General features: G+C 36.1%; 2 protein-coding genes across 2 annotated transcripts in view; one reads left to right on the top strand and one right to left on the bottom strand.

Annotated features, from left to right (window-relative positions):
* The window catches only part of LOC149534000 (peptidyl-prolyl cis-trans isomerase CYP40-like), a 71,503-nt gene that overhangs the window by 33,208 nt on the left and 24,995 nt on the right, over positions 1-13,300 (bottom strand). Inside the window, exon 5 of the mRNA XM_089802990.1 lies at positions 5,613-5,717. Coding sequence (XP_089659116.1) covers positions 5,613-5,717 — 105 coding nt within the window. The remainder of the gene's footprint in view (positions 1-5,612; positions 5,718-13,300) is intronic.
* Positions 7,424-8,604, top strand: LOC149534001 (uncharacterized). Its single transcript, XM_089804527.1, has 2 exons — positions 7,424-8,279; positions 8,391-8,604. The coding sequence occupies exons 1-2, from the start codon at positions 8,058-8,060 to the stop codon at positions 8,577-8,579; spliced, it is 411 nt and encodes a 136-aa protein (XP_089660653.1). The 5' UTR covers positions 7,424-8,057; the 3' UTR covers positions 8,580-8,604.

Below are 13,300 nucleotides of genomic sequence, written 5' to 3'. Positions count from 1 at the left end.
ACTGAAGAATAACACCTAGCTCCTTTTTGATCTTCCACTAGGGAAGAAACCCATTGGCTGCAAACGGTTTACAAAATCAAATACAAATCTGATGGTACTTTGGATAAGTACAAAGCTCGTTTAGTTGCAAAGGGCTTTTCTCAGCATCAGGGTATTGACTATGACGAGACCTTTGACCCTACTGCAAAGATGAGCACAATCAGATCAGTTCTAGCCATGACAACATAGTTTGGTTAGAAGGTCCATCAAATGGACGTCAAGAGTGCTTTCCTGAATGGTGATCTCCACGAAGACGTCTACATGATGAAACCTCCTAGTTTCAAGGTTGTCGGCAAAGAACATCAGATTCTCAAATTAGTGAAAGCTCTCTATGGCTTGAAGCAGGCCCCTAGGGCATGGTACATGAAAATTGATAAGTACCTCAATGATCAAGGCTTCCAGAGGAGTTCTTCAGACTCAAATTTGTATATCAAGACTACTGATAGTGGCATCATCCTTCTAGTTATTTATGTGGATGATTTGATCATCGTGATAGTTCAACATCTTTGATTCAAGGAATCAAACAGCATTTATGCCAATCTTTTGATATGATTGACCTTGGGCTTATGCACTATTGCCTAGGTGTTGAGGTTTGGCAACAATCTTCTGGTATATTCATCTCTCGGTCCAAATATCTCAGGGCTCTGTTAGACAAAATCCGTATGCAGGATTGCAAGCCTGCATCTACACCCATGGAGAAAGATCTCAAATTATTAGCCAAGTCTGATTCTCCTCCTATGCATGATACTACATACATGCAACTAGTAAGCAACCTCATCTACCTCTCTGCTACTAGGCCTGATATCAACTTAGCAGTCAGCTGCATCTCACATTTTATGACAACTCCCTAGGTTGATCATTGGATGCCAGCAAAGCATGTGCTTCGTTGTGTGAAGGGCACTTCAGATTACTGACTTCTTTACTCTCGGAGTTCTAATCCTAGACTTAGTTGGTTCACAGATTCAGATTGGGCAGGCTCTATTGATGATAAAAAGTCAACTTCTGGATATGTGTTCAATTTAGGATCTGGTGTCGTCACATGGACAAATAAAAAGCAACGGGCAATTTCTCTCTCCTCCATAGATGCCAAATACTAAGGGGCAGTCAAGGCAGGTTGTAAATATTTGGCTTCGTCAAATGCTTGGGGATATACAGATGTCACCAGCTAGACAGACCACTTTCTTTATTGATAACGAAGGCGTTACCAAATTAGCACAGAATCCTTTCTTCCATGAACGAACCAAGCATGTGGATATTCATTGTCACTACATAAGACGTCAATTGGCTGAAGACGAGACAATAGACTTGCAGTATGTTCCTACCACGGATCAGACTGCAGACATTCTCACCAAGCCTCCCGGTCCTGATAAGTTTGTTAAATTCAAAGGATAGCTTGGTGTTGTGGACAGATTAACCATTAAGGGAGGGTATTACAATAAAGATAAGCTTCTATTACTAGTTAATGGTTATCTATTTGTAATCTATTGTAAATATTAGAATGTTTCTTATATTAGTTAGTCTGTGGTTATTTGTTAGCTTTCTTTTAGCCAAAATAGAATGTTTATATTCTTTACAATTGTTTCCTAAGGAAACATCGTTTTATTCTTTTGTATATATTGACCTCTCAGTCTCTATTAATATTAAGAAAATATTTACCAATTAATTCATAATACTAAATTGGGGAGATATATTAGGGATATCGAGGGATGGAGAGATAAAAAATAGAGATACTGATAGAGGGACATATGGTCCGAGAAATACAAAGTTGTAGAGCTTAAAATGTATATGACAGGGGGTGATGGACAGAGAGGGAGATTTTTGGGATATAGAGGGGGAGGTGGAAGATATAGATACAAATGAATATAGAATTTGGGGATATGAGAAGAATTGATGGATAAATAGAGAGAGAATGAAAGACAAAGATAGAAATAAATCTAGGGAGATACATAAGGAGAGATAAAGAGGAAGAGATAGAAATAGATATAGATGGTGAGATAAATTGGTAAAGAGATAAGAAAATATAGGGAGGATGAGAAGAAGAGATTAAAAATGGGAGAAATACTTAGTTGATCTTTCATACATCTATGGCGTACCCATAGCACACTAAGGTGTGATTGCTAGTCATAATGCTAAGTCTAACTCTTAACCCTAATTCTAACCAACCACCCTTTCACTAAACCTAAGTCTAACTCTAACCCTAACCATATTCGTAATGCTAAATCTAACTCTAACCCTAATTCTAACCAGACACTCTTTTGGTAAACCTAAGTCTCACCATATTTGTAATGCTAGGTCTAACTCTAACCCTAATTCTAACCAAACACCCTTTCGCCAGATCTAAGTCTAACTGTAACCCTAGCTTTATTCCTAATGCTAAGTCTAACTATAACCCTTATTCCAACCAAGAACCCTTTCAGTAAACCTATGTCTCACTGTTGCCCTAACCAAATTCCTAATGTTAAATCTAACTATAACCCTAATTCTAAAGAGGCAACCTTTTGCTAGCATAAGTCTAACTATAACCCTACTTCTAACCCTAAGTCAAACCCTTACCCTGAATACAAATCTAGCTATCATCATACATTGACCTTATTGTATGCCTCACTCTAACCTTGCTTCTAAGCTAGCACCCTATTGCTAAACCTAAGTCTAACTATAACCCTACTTCTAACCCTAAGTCAAACCTTCACCCTGAATATAAATCTAACCATCATCATAACATTTAACTTATTGTATACCTCACTCTAACCCTATTTCTAAGCTAGCACCCTATTGCTAAACCTAAGTCTAACTATAACCCTACTTCTAACCCTAAGTCAAACCTTCACCCTGAATATAAATCTAACCATCATCATAACATTTAACTTATTGTATACCTCACTCTAACCCTATTTCTAACCACGCACCATATCACTTAACCTAAGTCTAACTGTAATCGTAACCATGTTTACAATGCTAAATCTAACTATAACCCTTACTTCTAACTAGGTAACCTTTCCCTAAGTTTACTTATGTCCCTATCCATAACCATGTTCTTAACTCTAAGCATACAACATATAAATTAATGGTTACATAATGATAATTCAAAGTTAAATAAATTACTAACATTATCCTAAATTGAAGAAAACCAATGATGTCTTTAAATTATGCAAGTAAAGCACTACATATACACTTTTATTTAAAAAATAAGTAAAAGAATAATTTGATACTAACTTTGTAAAAATAGAATTAATAATTGCAATCCGAACCCTAAGCCTAACTACAACCATATCCATAACATAGTTTTAAAAAATTAGAAAATTAAAAAGTTAAAAATTAAAAATCAAAAATCAAAATTATTATCAACCAAAATTATTCAAAAATGTCTTCCATGGTGCATTGCGACTGCTACTAGCCTACACACACACACACACACACACACACACACACCGACAGTCATCCTTCCCGAGGCAGTTGTTTTAATTTGAATCATAACACGCACAAAAAAAACATAGGATTTGAATTAAAATAGGTGCCTCAAGAAGGATGACTCTCAGCATATTATATATATAAGTATATATAAGCTAGTTAAATTAACATTTGAAAATTATATGATAACATAAGCAATTTTCTTACCTCTCGTGGACTACTAGTTATCATCAAGGAATTTGTGTTCACACTTTTTCCTTCCAATTACTTGCCTCTTGCTATCTACTCCATTGTACATTAATCACCATAATTACAATGCCTCTTGGACCTCAAACATCCCCTCTAACGAAATGAAGTAGTTGATATATCTAATGTCCATAAGCTTGAGAAATTCCTTCCTCAAAAGTGTCTTGAGGAAACCAAGTGAAATGCAATGGTTGCAAATATACATTTGCATATCTCTAGCCGTTGACACCCCTACATTCACCCATACTAACTTCCCAATGTCCTTTAAGGTGTTGATAGAAACATGAAAACACAATAGGGTCCAAAAAAATATGCTAATAATCACCCTCCACCATCAAGCCAACTAAATTGCACACACAAATTGAATTAGTCAAACATTAGAGACTAAAACCTCTTTCGTGTCATCTTTCAAATTGTAAATTCAGATGGCTACATTCTTCCTTTTCTATGAAGAATAAATATCTCTAAGAAAATCAGCGCCAACTGAACTTGCAACAATTATATTGATCAGTGATTAATGCTTGAAGTTGGTCCACCCATCCATGATGATAGATCATCCATTCCTTATCCAAGTTTTCCTCATATCTTCCATCGACGCACTTGCCTTGAAATACTCTACATCAAGGAGGGTGGGGTGCAGGTTAGTTCTCTACATGGAACAAATAAAGGACCAATAGCTAATACATCTTTGAGTCTTCATTTAAAATATGATGAAATTGCAACATGAAATGGTCTGGCATGGGCATAAAAGAAACTTAGCAATAGAAGAATCAGCAACATCTCATAGTAATGTGTTAAATATAGTTGACATCATATAATATTCCACCTTTTTATTTCTCAGCCAATAGAAATTAATGATGTGACTAGTATATGAACTATCATAGGCTAATCAACTCTTGTGCGGTAACTAAGGAGAAAGGAACATTACAGAGCTTCAAGCATGCCCATCTAGCTTGCTTAGAAAAAATCAAAATTGGACTCAGTAAACATTAGAAACATGTTGCAAGATTGTTCACTCTTACCCCATGTTCCCATGCAATTGCTTAAGTGCATTTTCTGTTTAATTTTTAACAGTTCGTGTGTTCCCATGAAAGTTTACGATTGTGACAAAGGGCTAATTTAGAATCTTTTCCTATTTTAGCATAGCAACTACTACTTAGGAATTGAGGATAAGCCGTGGAAAAAAGGGGGGCTCAAACTAGGCGGTCATGCACCACGTGATGCCACAACTATTTTCCAATTTTTTTAATAAATTTTTTTTTTTTCCCCTCATATTTTAAGTGCAGAAAAAAATGTTAATATTATTAATATAACTTTTAAGATATCTGCTTAAAAATAAGCTAAAAAGTAAATATTCCAGGGCCACTAGCTCGACAAATATCTGCTAAAAATGTTGAGCAGACATTGCTAACCAAAAGCTAAGCAGACACATGAGAACATGCACTTAGAAATCTTGCAAAATTGGACATTTATCATTGTCCAGTGCTTACAAACTCTTGTGAGGATTAGTATCGTTGGGCTCAAATAACAAAAATACCTCACTCCTCAACCACTTAAGGGGCACTACAGGACAGCAAGGGGAGTTCCCTCTCATCAACGGCTTCAGACTGGAGATGGGGATAGGGATGAGAATAGGGATGCAAAATTTGGAGGGTGGAAATGAGTCCCTGTGTATCTCTGTTTCTATTTCCAACAAGCCATAGAGCAAATCAGTTTTAAATAACACCAAAAAAACAAAAATAAACTATCTGCTATAATCCAAATAACCAAAAGAAAATGTGTCTAATAGAAACAACAAATAATGATGCCTGTCATGTGAGAGCATATAAAGAAATTTTCATATAGGAGTCTAATCATCATGGCCGCTTCAAATATTAAAGAAAATGAAAAAATACTGCCTTGATCAATCCAGATGATACCTGACCCTGACGGAATAAGGCTTTCACATTATCTTCACCATCACGCATAGCAAAGTCAGTATCCAAAAGAGCACCCTTTGAATCTCCTAGCTTCAACTTGCAAGCCTGCAGAACAAGCACAATTTCATCATACATAATTATGATTAATTATAGCATGCTATGGCAAAAACTTAATTAGAATATATAACAGGCCTAAAAGAGAAACAAGTCAACCATCCAAATCAAGCTTAAAACAAACTAAACTGTAAAATATCAAGCAGAAACAACCCTAACCATTTAAGGATGATTCAACCCAATGTCATGCACATCAATAAAATCAAAAACATAGTGGAACTTAACAAATACAACTTTGACCAGCGATTTGAAATTTTCCCACGTTATTACATAGATGCTCTAAATTATTGGTGCTAAAACATGCAACAATGTCACAGTTAAACTGTACCCACTACTATGCAGCCTACTAAACATTTCTCAAAGTTCTAATCTATTTTAAACATGCTTGTGTATCTTTAGTATCTACAAAAATTGGAAAAGGACATAGCAGCACCTTTCATATCTACTTAATAGCTATGTTACCGGATTCGCCTGGAAAAGGCCGGATCCGGGCTCGGGTCCGATTCGGATCCGGATCCACGTATGGATCCGGGCCGGATCCACAGGCAGGATTACGAATCCTGCCCGGATCCTCGAGGATCCACGCGCGGATCCGCGTGAATCCGCAACAATGATAGGAGGAACATGCAAAAACGTGGGCCCATTATCATTTTTTAATGTTTTTTTTTTGCCCTAAAGGCCCTAAACCCTAAAAACGACCCTCTAAATCACAATGCAAGTTCATTTGCTCACTATTTTGCTCTCTATTTTGCTCTCTCATTTTGCTCTCTCATACTTGCTAGTTTGAAGTAAAGTGCTTGGATTCGAAGGAGATCGGTTGTGGAGCTTCAAATACCTTGCAAGAAGTGTTTAAGGTATGCATTTCAACCATATTCTTGAATTCTTTCATAGATTATTGATTTATTTTTAGTTTTCCAAATTTTCAAGTTTTTGTGCAAGTGTGAAGCATGATTTTCTTTCACTTTTTCTAGATTGCAAGAATAGAACAATGAGTAGTCAAGGCTCAGTGGGTGGGGGTGGGGCTGCATCACCAAGCTTCAAAATTGATAAGGGGTGTCCTTTATGGAGACACACAACAAGAGTTGCACAATGTCCTGGGGGTGGGGCATACATATGGAAATGTAATTTTTGCAACATACAACATAGAAGCTCCTATTCCCGAGTAAAACTACATTTTTTGGGCCCTGCGGGTGAAGGAATCCACATGTGTCAAGGTAGTGATAAGAAGGGATTACCAGCTGCACAAATAGCAGCATTAGCAAAAGAGCAAGATGATGCTGATAGAGCAGTTGCAAAAGCAAAACGTGGTGCTTCCCAAAAAACAAATATACCAACACCATCATCTGATCAAACAAACACAAGAACACATCCTTTTTTGCCTATGCCAACTACAAATGATGAAGATGAAGACCCATCTCCACTCACCCGCAAGAGAGGCCCACTAGATAGGGCATTCCAAATTGAAAAGAGAGACATTGCTGATCACAAAATTGGACGTTGTTTAATTGCAAATGGTGTTTCATCTAATTTTGCTAGATCACCTTATTTTAGGGAGATGGTGGAAGCAATTAATGATGCACCCCATGGTTACAAACCGCCTGGTTATGAGAAGTTGCGCACTACCATATTACATGATGAGAGGAAAAATGTAGAGGCTCAACTTCAACCAATAAGAGATTTTTGGGTTCAATTGGGTGTGTCTATTATTTCGGATGGTTGGAAAGATTGTAGAAACCGTCCATTGATCAATGTTATTGTTGTATGCCCTAAGGGGGCAATGTTCTTGAAGGCAGTTGATTGTGAAGGGCAAGTGAAAGATGCAGAATTTATTTCACGCATTCTCATTGATGCCATAGAGTCAGTGGGTCCTGATAATGTTGTTCAAGTGGTCACGGACAATGCAAAAGTTTGCAGGGCTGCAAGGATAATTGTAGAGTCTAGATATGATCATATCTTTTGGACACCATGCACCGTCCACTCTCTCAATTTAGTGATGAAAGCAATTGGCACCGAAATAGATTGGGTGAAAAGGATATATGAGGAAGCTGAAGAGATTCAAATGTTTGTGACAAATCACGACATGTCACAAGCAATTTTTAGGAGTTTCTCGGACTTGGAGTTATTGAAGGTAAATTTTTATATTTAATATATAATTGAATATTATTGGATTCCACAATTATTAATTTTTGTTGTTGTTTACATTAACATGTTTTAATTTTTAAATGTTTTACTAACTTGAGTTTAACATGTTCTTAGGTTGCTGAAACCCGCTTTGCCTCTCACACAATCGTCTTGAGACGACTTGTGAAGGTAAAAGAAGCATTGAAGCATATGGTCATTAGCCCCCAATGGGGCATTTGGAAGAATTCCAATACAGCAAGGGCTTTAAATGTGAGAAGAATGATAGTAGATGAGGATCGGTGGGGTCTTGTGAGTTATGTGTTGGAAATCACCGATCCAATAATGGCAATGCTTCGCTTCGCAGATAGTGATGAGCCATGCCTTGGGGATATTTATGATTCCATGGATAGTATGCTGGAAAAAATTAAAATGGTAAGTTTTACGCTCTTTTACAACAATTTTTTATTTGAGAGATATCTAGATTCTAAAGTTTAAATTGACATATTCACTAATTATAATTATTATTCATATTTCATATCTTAGGTCATACAGAGGAGGGAGAATGATCCTGAGGACACCCTTTACAAGAAGGTGGAAAAAATTGTTCATCATCGATGGAACAAGATGACCACACCTTTGCACCTCCTTGCATATGCTCTATCCCCGAGGTACTGTAGTTCTTATCAAATGTTTGTGCTTATTTTATCCAATGTTTGTGCTATTGATATTTGATAGTGTTCAATTGTCTTTTGTTATCCCCAGGTACTATTGTGTAGATGTACTTCGCCTTCCAGGTAGAGTGCCACCATTTAGAGATGCAGAGGTTGCAGATGGGTATAAGAGGGCACTAGCTAAGATATTCCAAGATCCATAGATTGGGGCAATTGTGAGGAGTGAATTTGCTGCTTTCAACTCAGGTGAGGATTTCGACCCTATTGCCATAGCAAACCAAAGCAGGATGGGTGCCATCAAATGGTGGTACCTTCATGGGCAAGCCTTCACGTACCTCCAACCTCTTGCCATAAAGGTCCTATCCCAAGTAAGTTTGTAAAATTAAGCTTAAGGTTAACATTCTCAATTCCTTGAATTTATTATTTAATTTATTTATCTTGATTGTTGTATTGATAATTTTTAATTTCTCTTTAGGTTGCCAGCTCTTCTGCCACTGAGCAGAATTGGAGTACTTACTCCTTTATCCACTCAATCAAACGCAACTGGTTGGCTCCAAAAAAATCAGAAGACCTTGTGTTCATTCACAACAATTTGGGCTTGTTGTCACGGAAGGATCCTAAGTACAAGAAGGGGCCCGAAAAGCTTTGGGATGTAGCACCCGAGACTCCTGATTTAGATATGACCATCCGAGATCTTGCTAGATCCACTTTGATTGATGTGGATGATGAGGAGGAGGATTATGAGTTAACAATCCCCTCTACTACTAGTGGTTTGGGTTCCTCTACTGATATAGATGCAGCACTTGCAGCTCACCAGTACCCCTCTGATGCGGATTTTCTTGAAAGTCCATTTGATGATTAAATAAAAAACTTTAGTGTTGACTCTTGACTCTTTTATGAGTAAATCATGTTATAAACTTTAAGTTTAATGATCTATATTTTGAATGTTACAAGCTTTCACTTTCAGTAATTCAATGTGAATGTGTTGATTTTCTTTATAACCGTGAAAATAGATTAATTATCAATGTCATTGATCAAGTATACTAGATTCATACTAAGAAATGATTTAGTTTTAGAATTATGTATATTTCTCTTATTTTTTAGTATATATATATATATATATGCACGAATCCTCCACGAATCATAATTGGGAAAAAAAAAAATCCCGAATCCACGGATCCGATTCACGTGCCCGAATCAGATTCGTGTCACGAATCGACAACTAAGCTTAATAGTTTTTCATTCCGAACCCTAGCAAAGTGACTGCAGACTCTACCTATCCTAGTCTATAAAGTGCATTCACTTGTAACTTCTTCAATCTATATTAGACTTTTAGATCACTGCAATTCTGATACACTTTTTAACTTCCCAATATATTTTACTTCATTTAACTTGAATATTATGTTATAAAAGTTCTCTAGTCATGAATTTGATAACATGGACAATGGCTACAATGCAAGTGATTTTAGTTTGTGTTACCTCCCTCACACCATGCCTGTGCTAATGGGGATAAAACATCAATTGCCCCATTTCTGTAGTAATAAATTTGAGAGTATAAACAACAGCTACAAGGCAATAAGTGGTTCATGTTTGTGGGAATCCAACTTGATGTCACACAAATGTAATTTTTAGCATGCTGTAATTAATTGTTTTCTCAATAGATGGATCAGGGCGTGATGATATTTTTCTGTGTCATTTGATTTCTGCTTGTTGAGGGAATCGAATCATAACCAATAAGTCATTTTCAGCTGTATGTTACAATTTATTTCTTATTCCCAATCAGCCATTTTAAGCTGCATGTATAATTCGTTTCTCTACTATACTTTGTGATGCTACGGTTTGAAAAGCCATGATATGCATATTTCTTTTATCCCTTCTCACCCAATGGGATTAACATTTTTAGGAACCTAATTTTGGCATGCTTAATTTACTGACAGGTTATTTGGAAAATTGTCAGCCTCTTTGACTGACTTCTTTTTTCCAATTGTACAATAATCCCAAAAGAAAAAAAGAAAATTCAAAAAAAATTGCACTTTAAAAAATTAGCAATTTAGAAGTCAAGTCCATTTCCTCAAAAAGGGAAAGTGCCCAGCCCATTTGCTCTAAAATCGAAATAACCCCACAATATACACCAACAAATGGAAAATGGATACAACATTTTTCTCCCTTTTTTAACCTCAAATATATTTCTCAATTGAAATTCGAATACATAATATATAGTAAAGTGCAGGGAACAACATCCATGCTCATAAGGGTGCCTTAGTTCAAAGGGCGGTTGTGGAGAACCTCTTCAGTATGTATATACTCTAGTTACCAGACAGGAAACAATCCAGCGATCCTAGATTTAACTTTACACCAAATTACGCACCTACTAATTGTGCCTAGTTATCAGTTAGATTAATCTGCTCTCTCAACTAACTGTTTAATCAAGGACAGAACCATGTTTTGTGGCTTTACTTGATTTTTTGTTGAGTACTTATATAAGTATGAGTTTTGTTAGTCAGCAAATAGCGTCTTTGTGAATATGTAAACTTGATATACCACAATGAGTTTTGGAAGCTAGCTATGAAAGCTCTCTGTCTTGGATAGATAAGCAGGGGGTAGAGCCTGGACCCATTGCAATCCATTACAGAACTGCAATCAAGACTAATCTCACATGAAGTGAGATTGATAAAAAAGAGAACTTGGAAAACAAAAAGGCTTGTCAAGGAAAGTGAAACTAACCTCATAGGAAGTTAAATTTAATAATATATAATTGTTAATATATTTTTAATCATATTTAATTTATTACTTGTTAATATTTAAATGTTAATATATTTTAAATTATTTTATTTTGGTTTTACTATATTCAAAACTAAATGTATCAATACCAACATGATGAGAAGCAACAGCTATTATCCAGAAAGACAAATTTCAAACACAAAATCTACATGTATCTGGCAGTGCTCAAAATTACCCTAATAACTTCTGGCACCAATCTCTTTGCAGGGATGAGCACAGAGCTGCACTGGTGCACACACACATAAACTGAAAATCACAGCCCACAAACACCATGTGATATTCCACATAGTCAGGAACAGAACCATATCAAAAAACACACAGAGAAAGCCACCATACCCTGTAATACAAAGCTTTTTCTGGTGCAAAAGAACCACAAATGACTGAGCAAAAAGCAGAAACCCTTCATAGGATGAAAAATAACTATGAAATTATGTCATCTAGTTCTAATATGATTGACCAATAACTATGGACTGTTTGGAAGTTTGGCAATAAACATCAACACAAAAATTTCAGGATGGTGCGACATAAAAGTCGGAAGCAAAAATGCATATCACCTTGATTAATTTTGCAGATAAAAAATTTTCAGAGTCATGTGATTCCATGTAGCATAATACATAATTGGCAAGTAAAACAGGATTTACCAGTTGGTTAAGAGTTCAGATAGAGTTCTTAACTAATAAGACATGGCTATAATGTTAGAAGAAGTTTTCTGAATCTAAGACACAGCTATCACATTAAAATGCAGTTACAGAAATTTTTGAAATTATTTGTTGTCTATCAGATAGCTTTTATGAATATCTGTGAGTATAGATTTCTTGTATGATAGCCTGTAGGTATATCATAAGCCTAGACAGGTTTTGTACTCATCTGTGCCATTATCCAAAAGAAAGAAATAGTGTTTGTACTGCAATAGGTTGTAAATTCCCAGAGGCAAATCTTAATAGTTTAAACCAAAATAAATTTATTACCAGTATTTGAAAACCAAGCATAAGCAATGATGGTGACAAATGTCCACATTTTGCCTTAAAATGGCGCTAGTAACTACAAGCACTACAACAGAGAAGGGAATTGCTAAGATTCACATTAAAAACATTGTCACCTAGAGAAGCAAGAACAATTATCACAATATAATATATAAGTGACGTGTAGCCATAGCTATACCGCCCTGTGGGATAGGGGGACAGTGGAATGGGGGATAAGTTTCCGGGACGGGGGGACAGAGGGGCCTTAATTTGTGGACGGGAGGGGTTGTATATACTATACATATGGTACTTAAAATGTTAGTTATGAAATGATGCATTGCAATATAAGATATAAAGATGTAAAAGAGTAAATACTTGAACATTGCATTGAATTGGAACATCAAACATTGAACAAAATAGTCGAATCAGCAAAAAGTCTCAGCGAAGGTGGTGGAATTCAGTGGTGCCATTGGGAACGAAGGAATGGAGTCCTCAAGTCCCAAGTGCGTCCCCATCTCCGAGACATGGGGCAAAAGGGGGGGGAATGTGTCCCCGTGTTACTATGCATGTAGCCAATTGGAGCAAGGGTATTATATAGAAAACGTGAGTATAAAGGCAAGATCAAAAAGCTAAGGGAGCTCCTGCCTTTAGAAACCATTAAACAATATCCTCAAGAGGATCTTTCACACTGAGATGCAGAGATCATAATAGGATATTTTATTATTTAGTATTGCCTAGCTAACTAAACAGATCATAAACCTTTTGGTTAAAATGACTATCTTTTTGTGCAAATATGTTTCGCAAGTGTGGTTATTTGATAAGGAACCTTATACTTTGTAATTTCTATTTTTAGGAGAGGAAACCTTAATTTAAACCCAATTTACAAATTAAAAGGATAAGATTAAACAAAATATCAAGATGCCAAGAAAGCAGATGCAAATTTGCAGCACTTTCACAAGCACTCCATAATAAGTTTGCAGTGCTTTTAATATCAAGTAAGTTTTAGCAATTTACATAAAGACCAGGGATTATCTTATAG

This window comes from Cupressus sempervirens, chromosome 10 (assembly GCF_028749045.1).
Source record: "Cupressus sempervirens isolate cs-2001-9-10 chromosome 10, ASM2874904v1, whole genome shotgun sequence".
NCBI lineage: Eukaryota > Viridiplantae > Streptophyta > Pinopsida > Cupressales > Cupressaceae > Cupressus > Cupressus sempervirens.
This window is presented reverse-complemented; position numbering and strand designations above follow the sequence as displayed.

Excerpts from the sequence above, each read along its gene's own strand:
- LOC149534001 (XM_089804527.1), top strand. The coding sequence starts at position 8,058 with ATGGTCATTAGCCCCCAATGGGGCATTTGGAAGAATTCCAATACAGCA. Across the intron at positions 8,280-8,390 it reads TGCTGGAAAAAATTAAAATG|GTCATACAGAGGAGGGAGAA; the intron begins GTAAGTTTTACG and ends TTCATATCTTAG.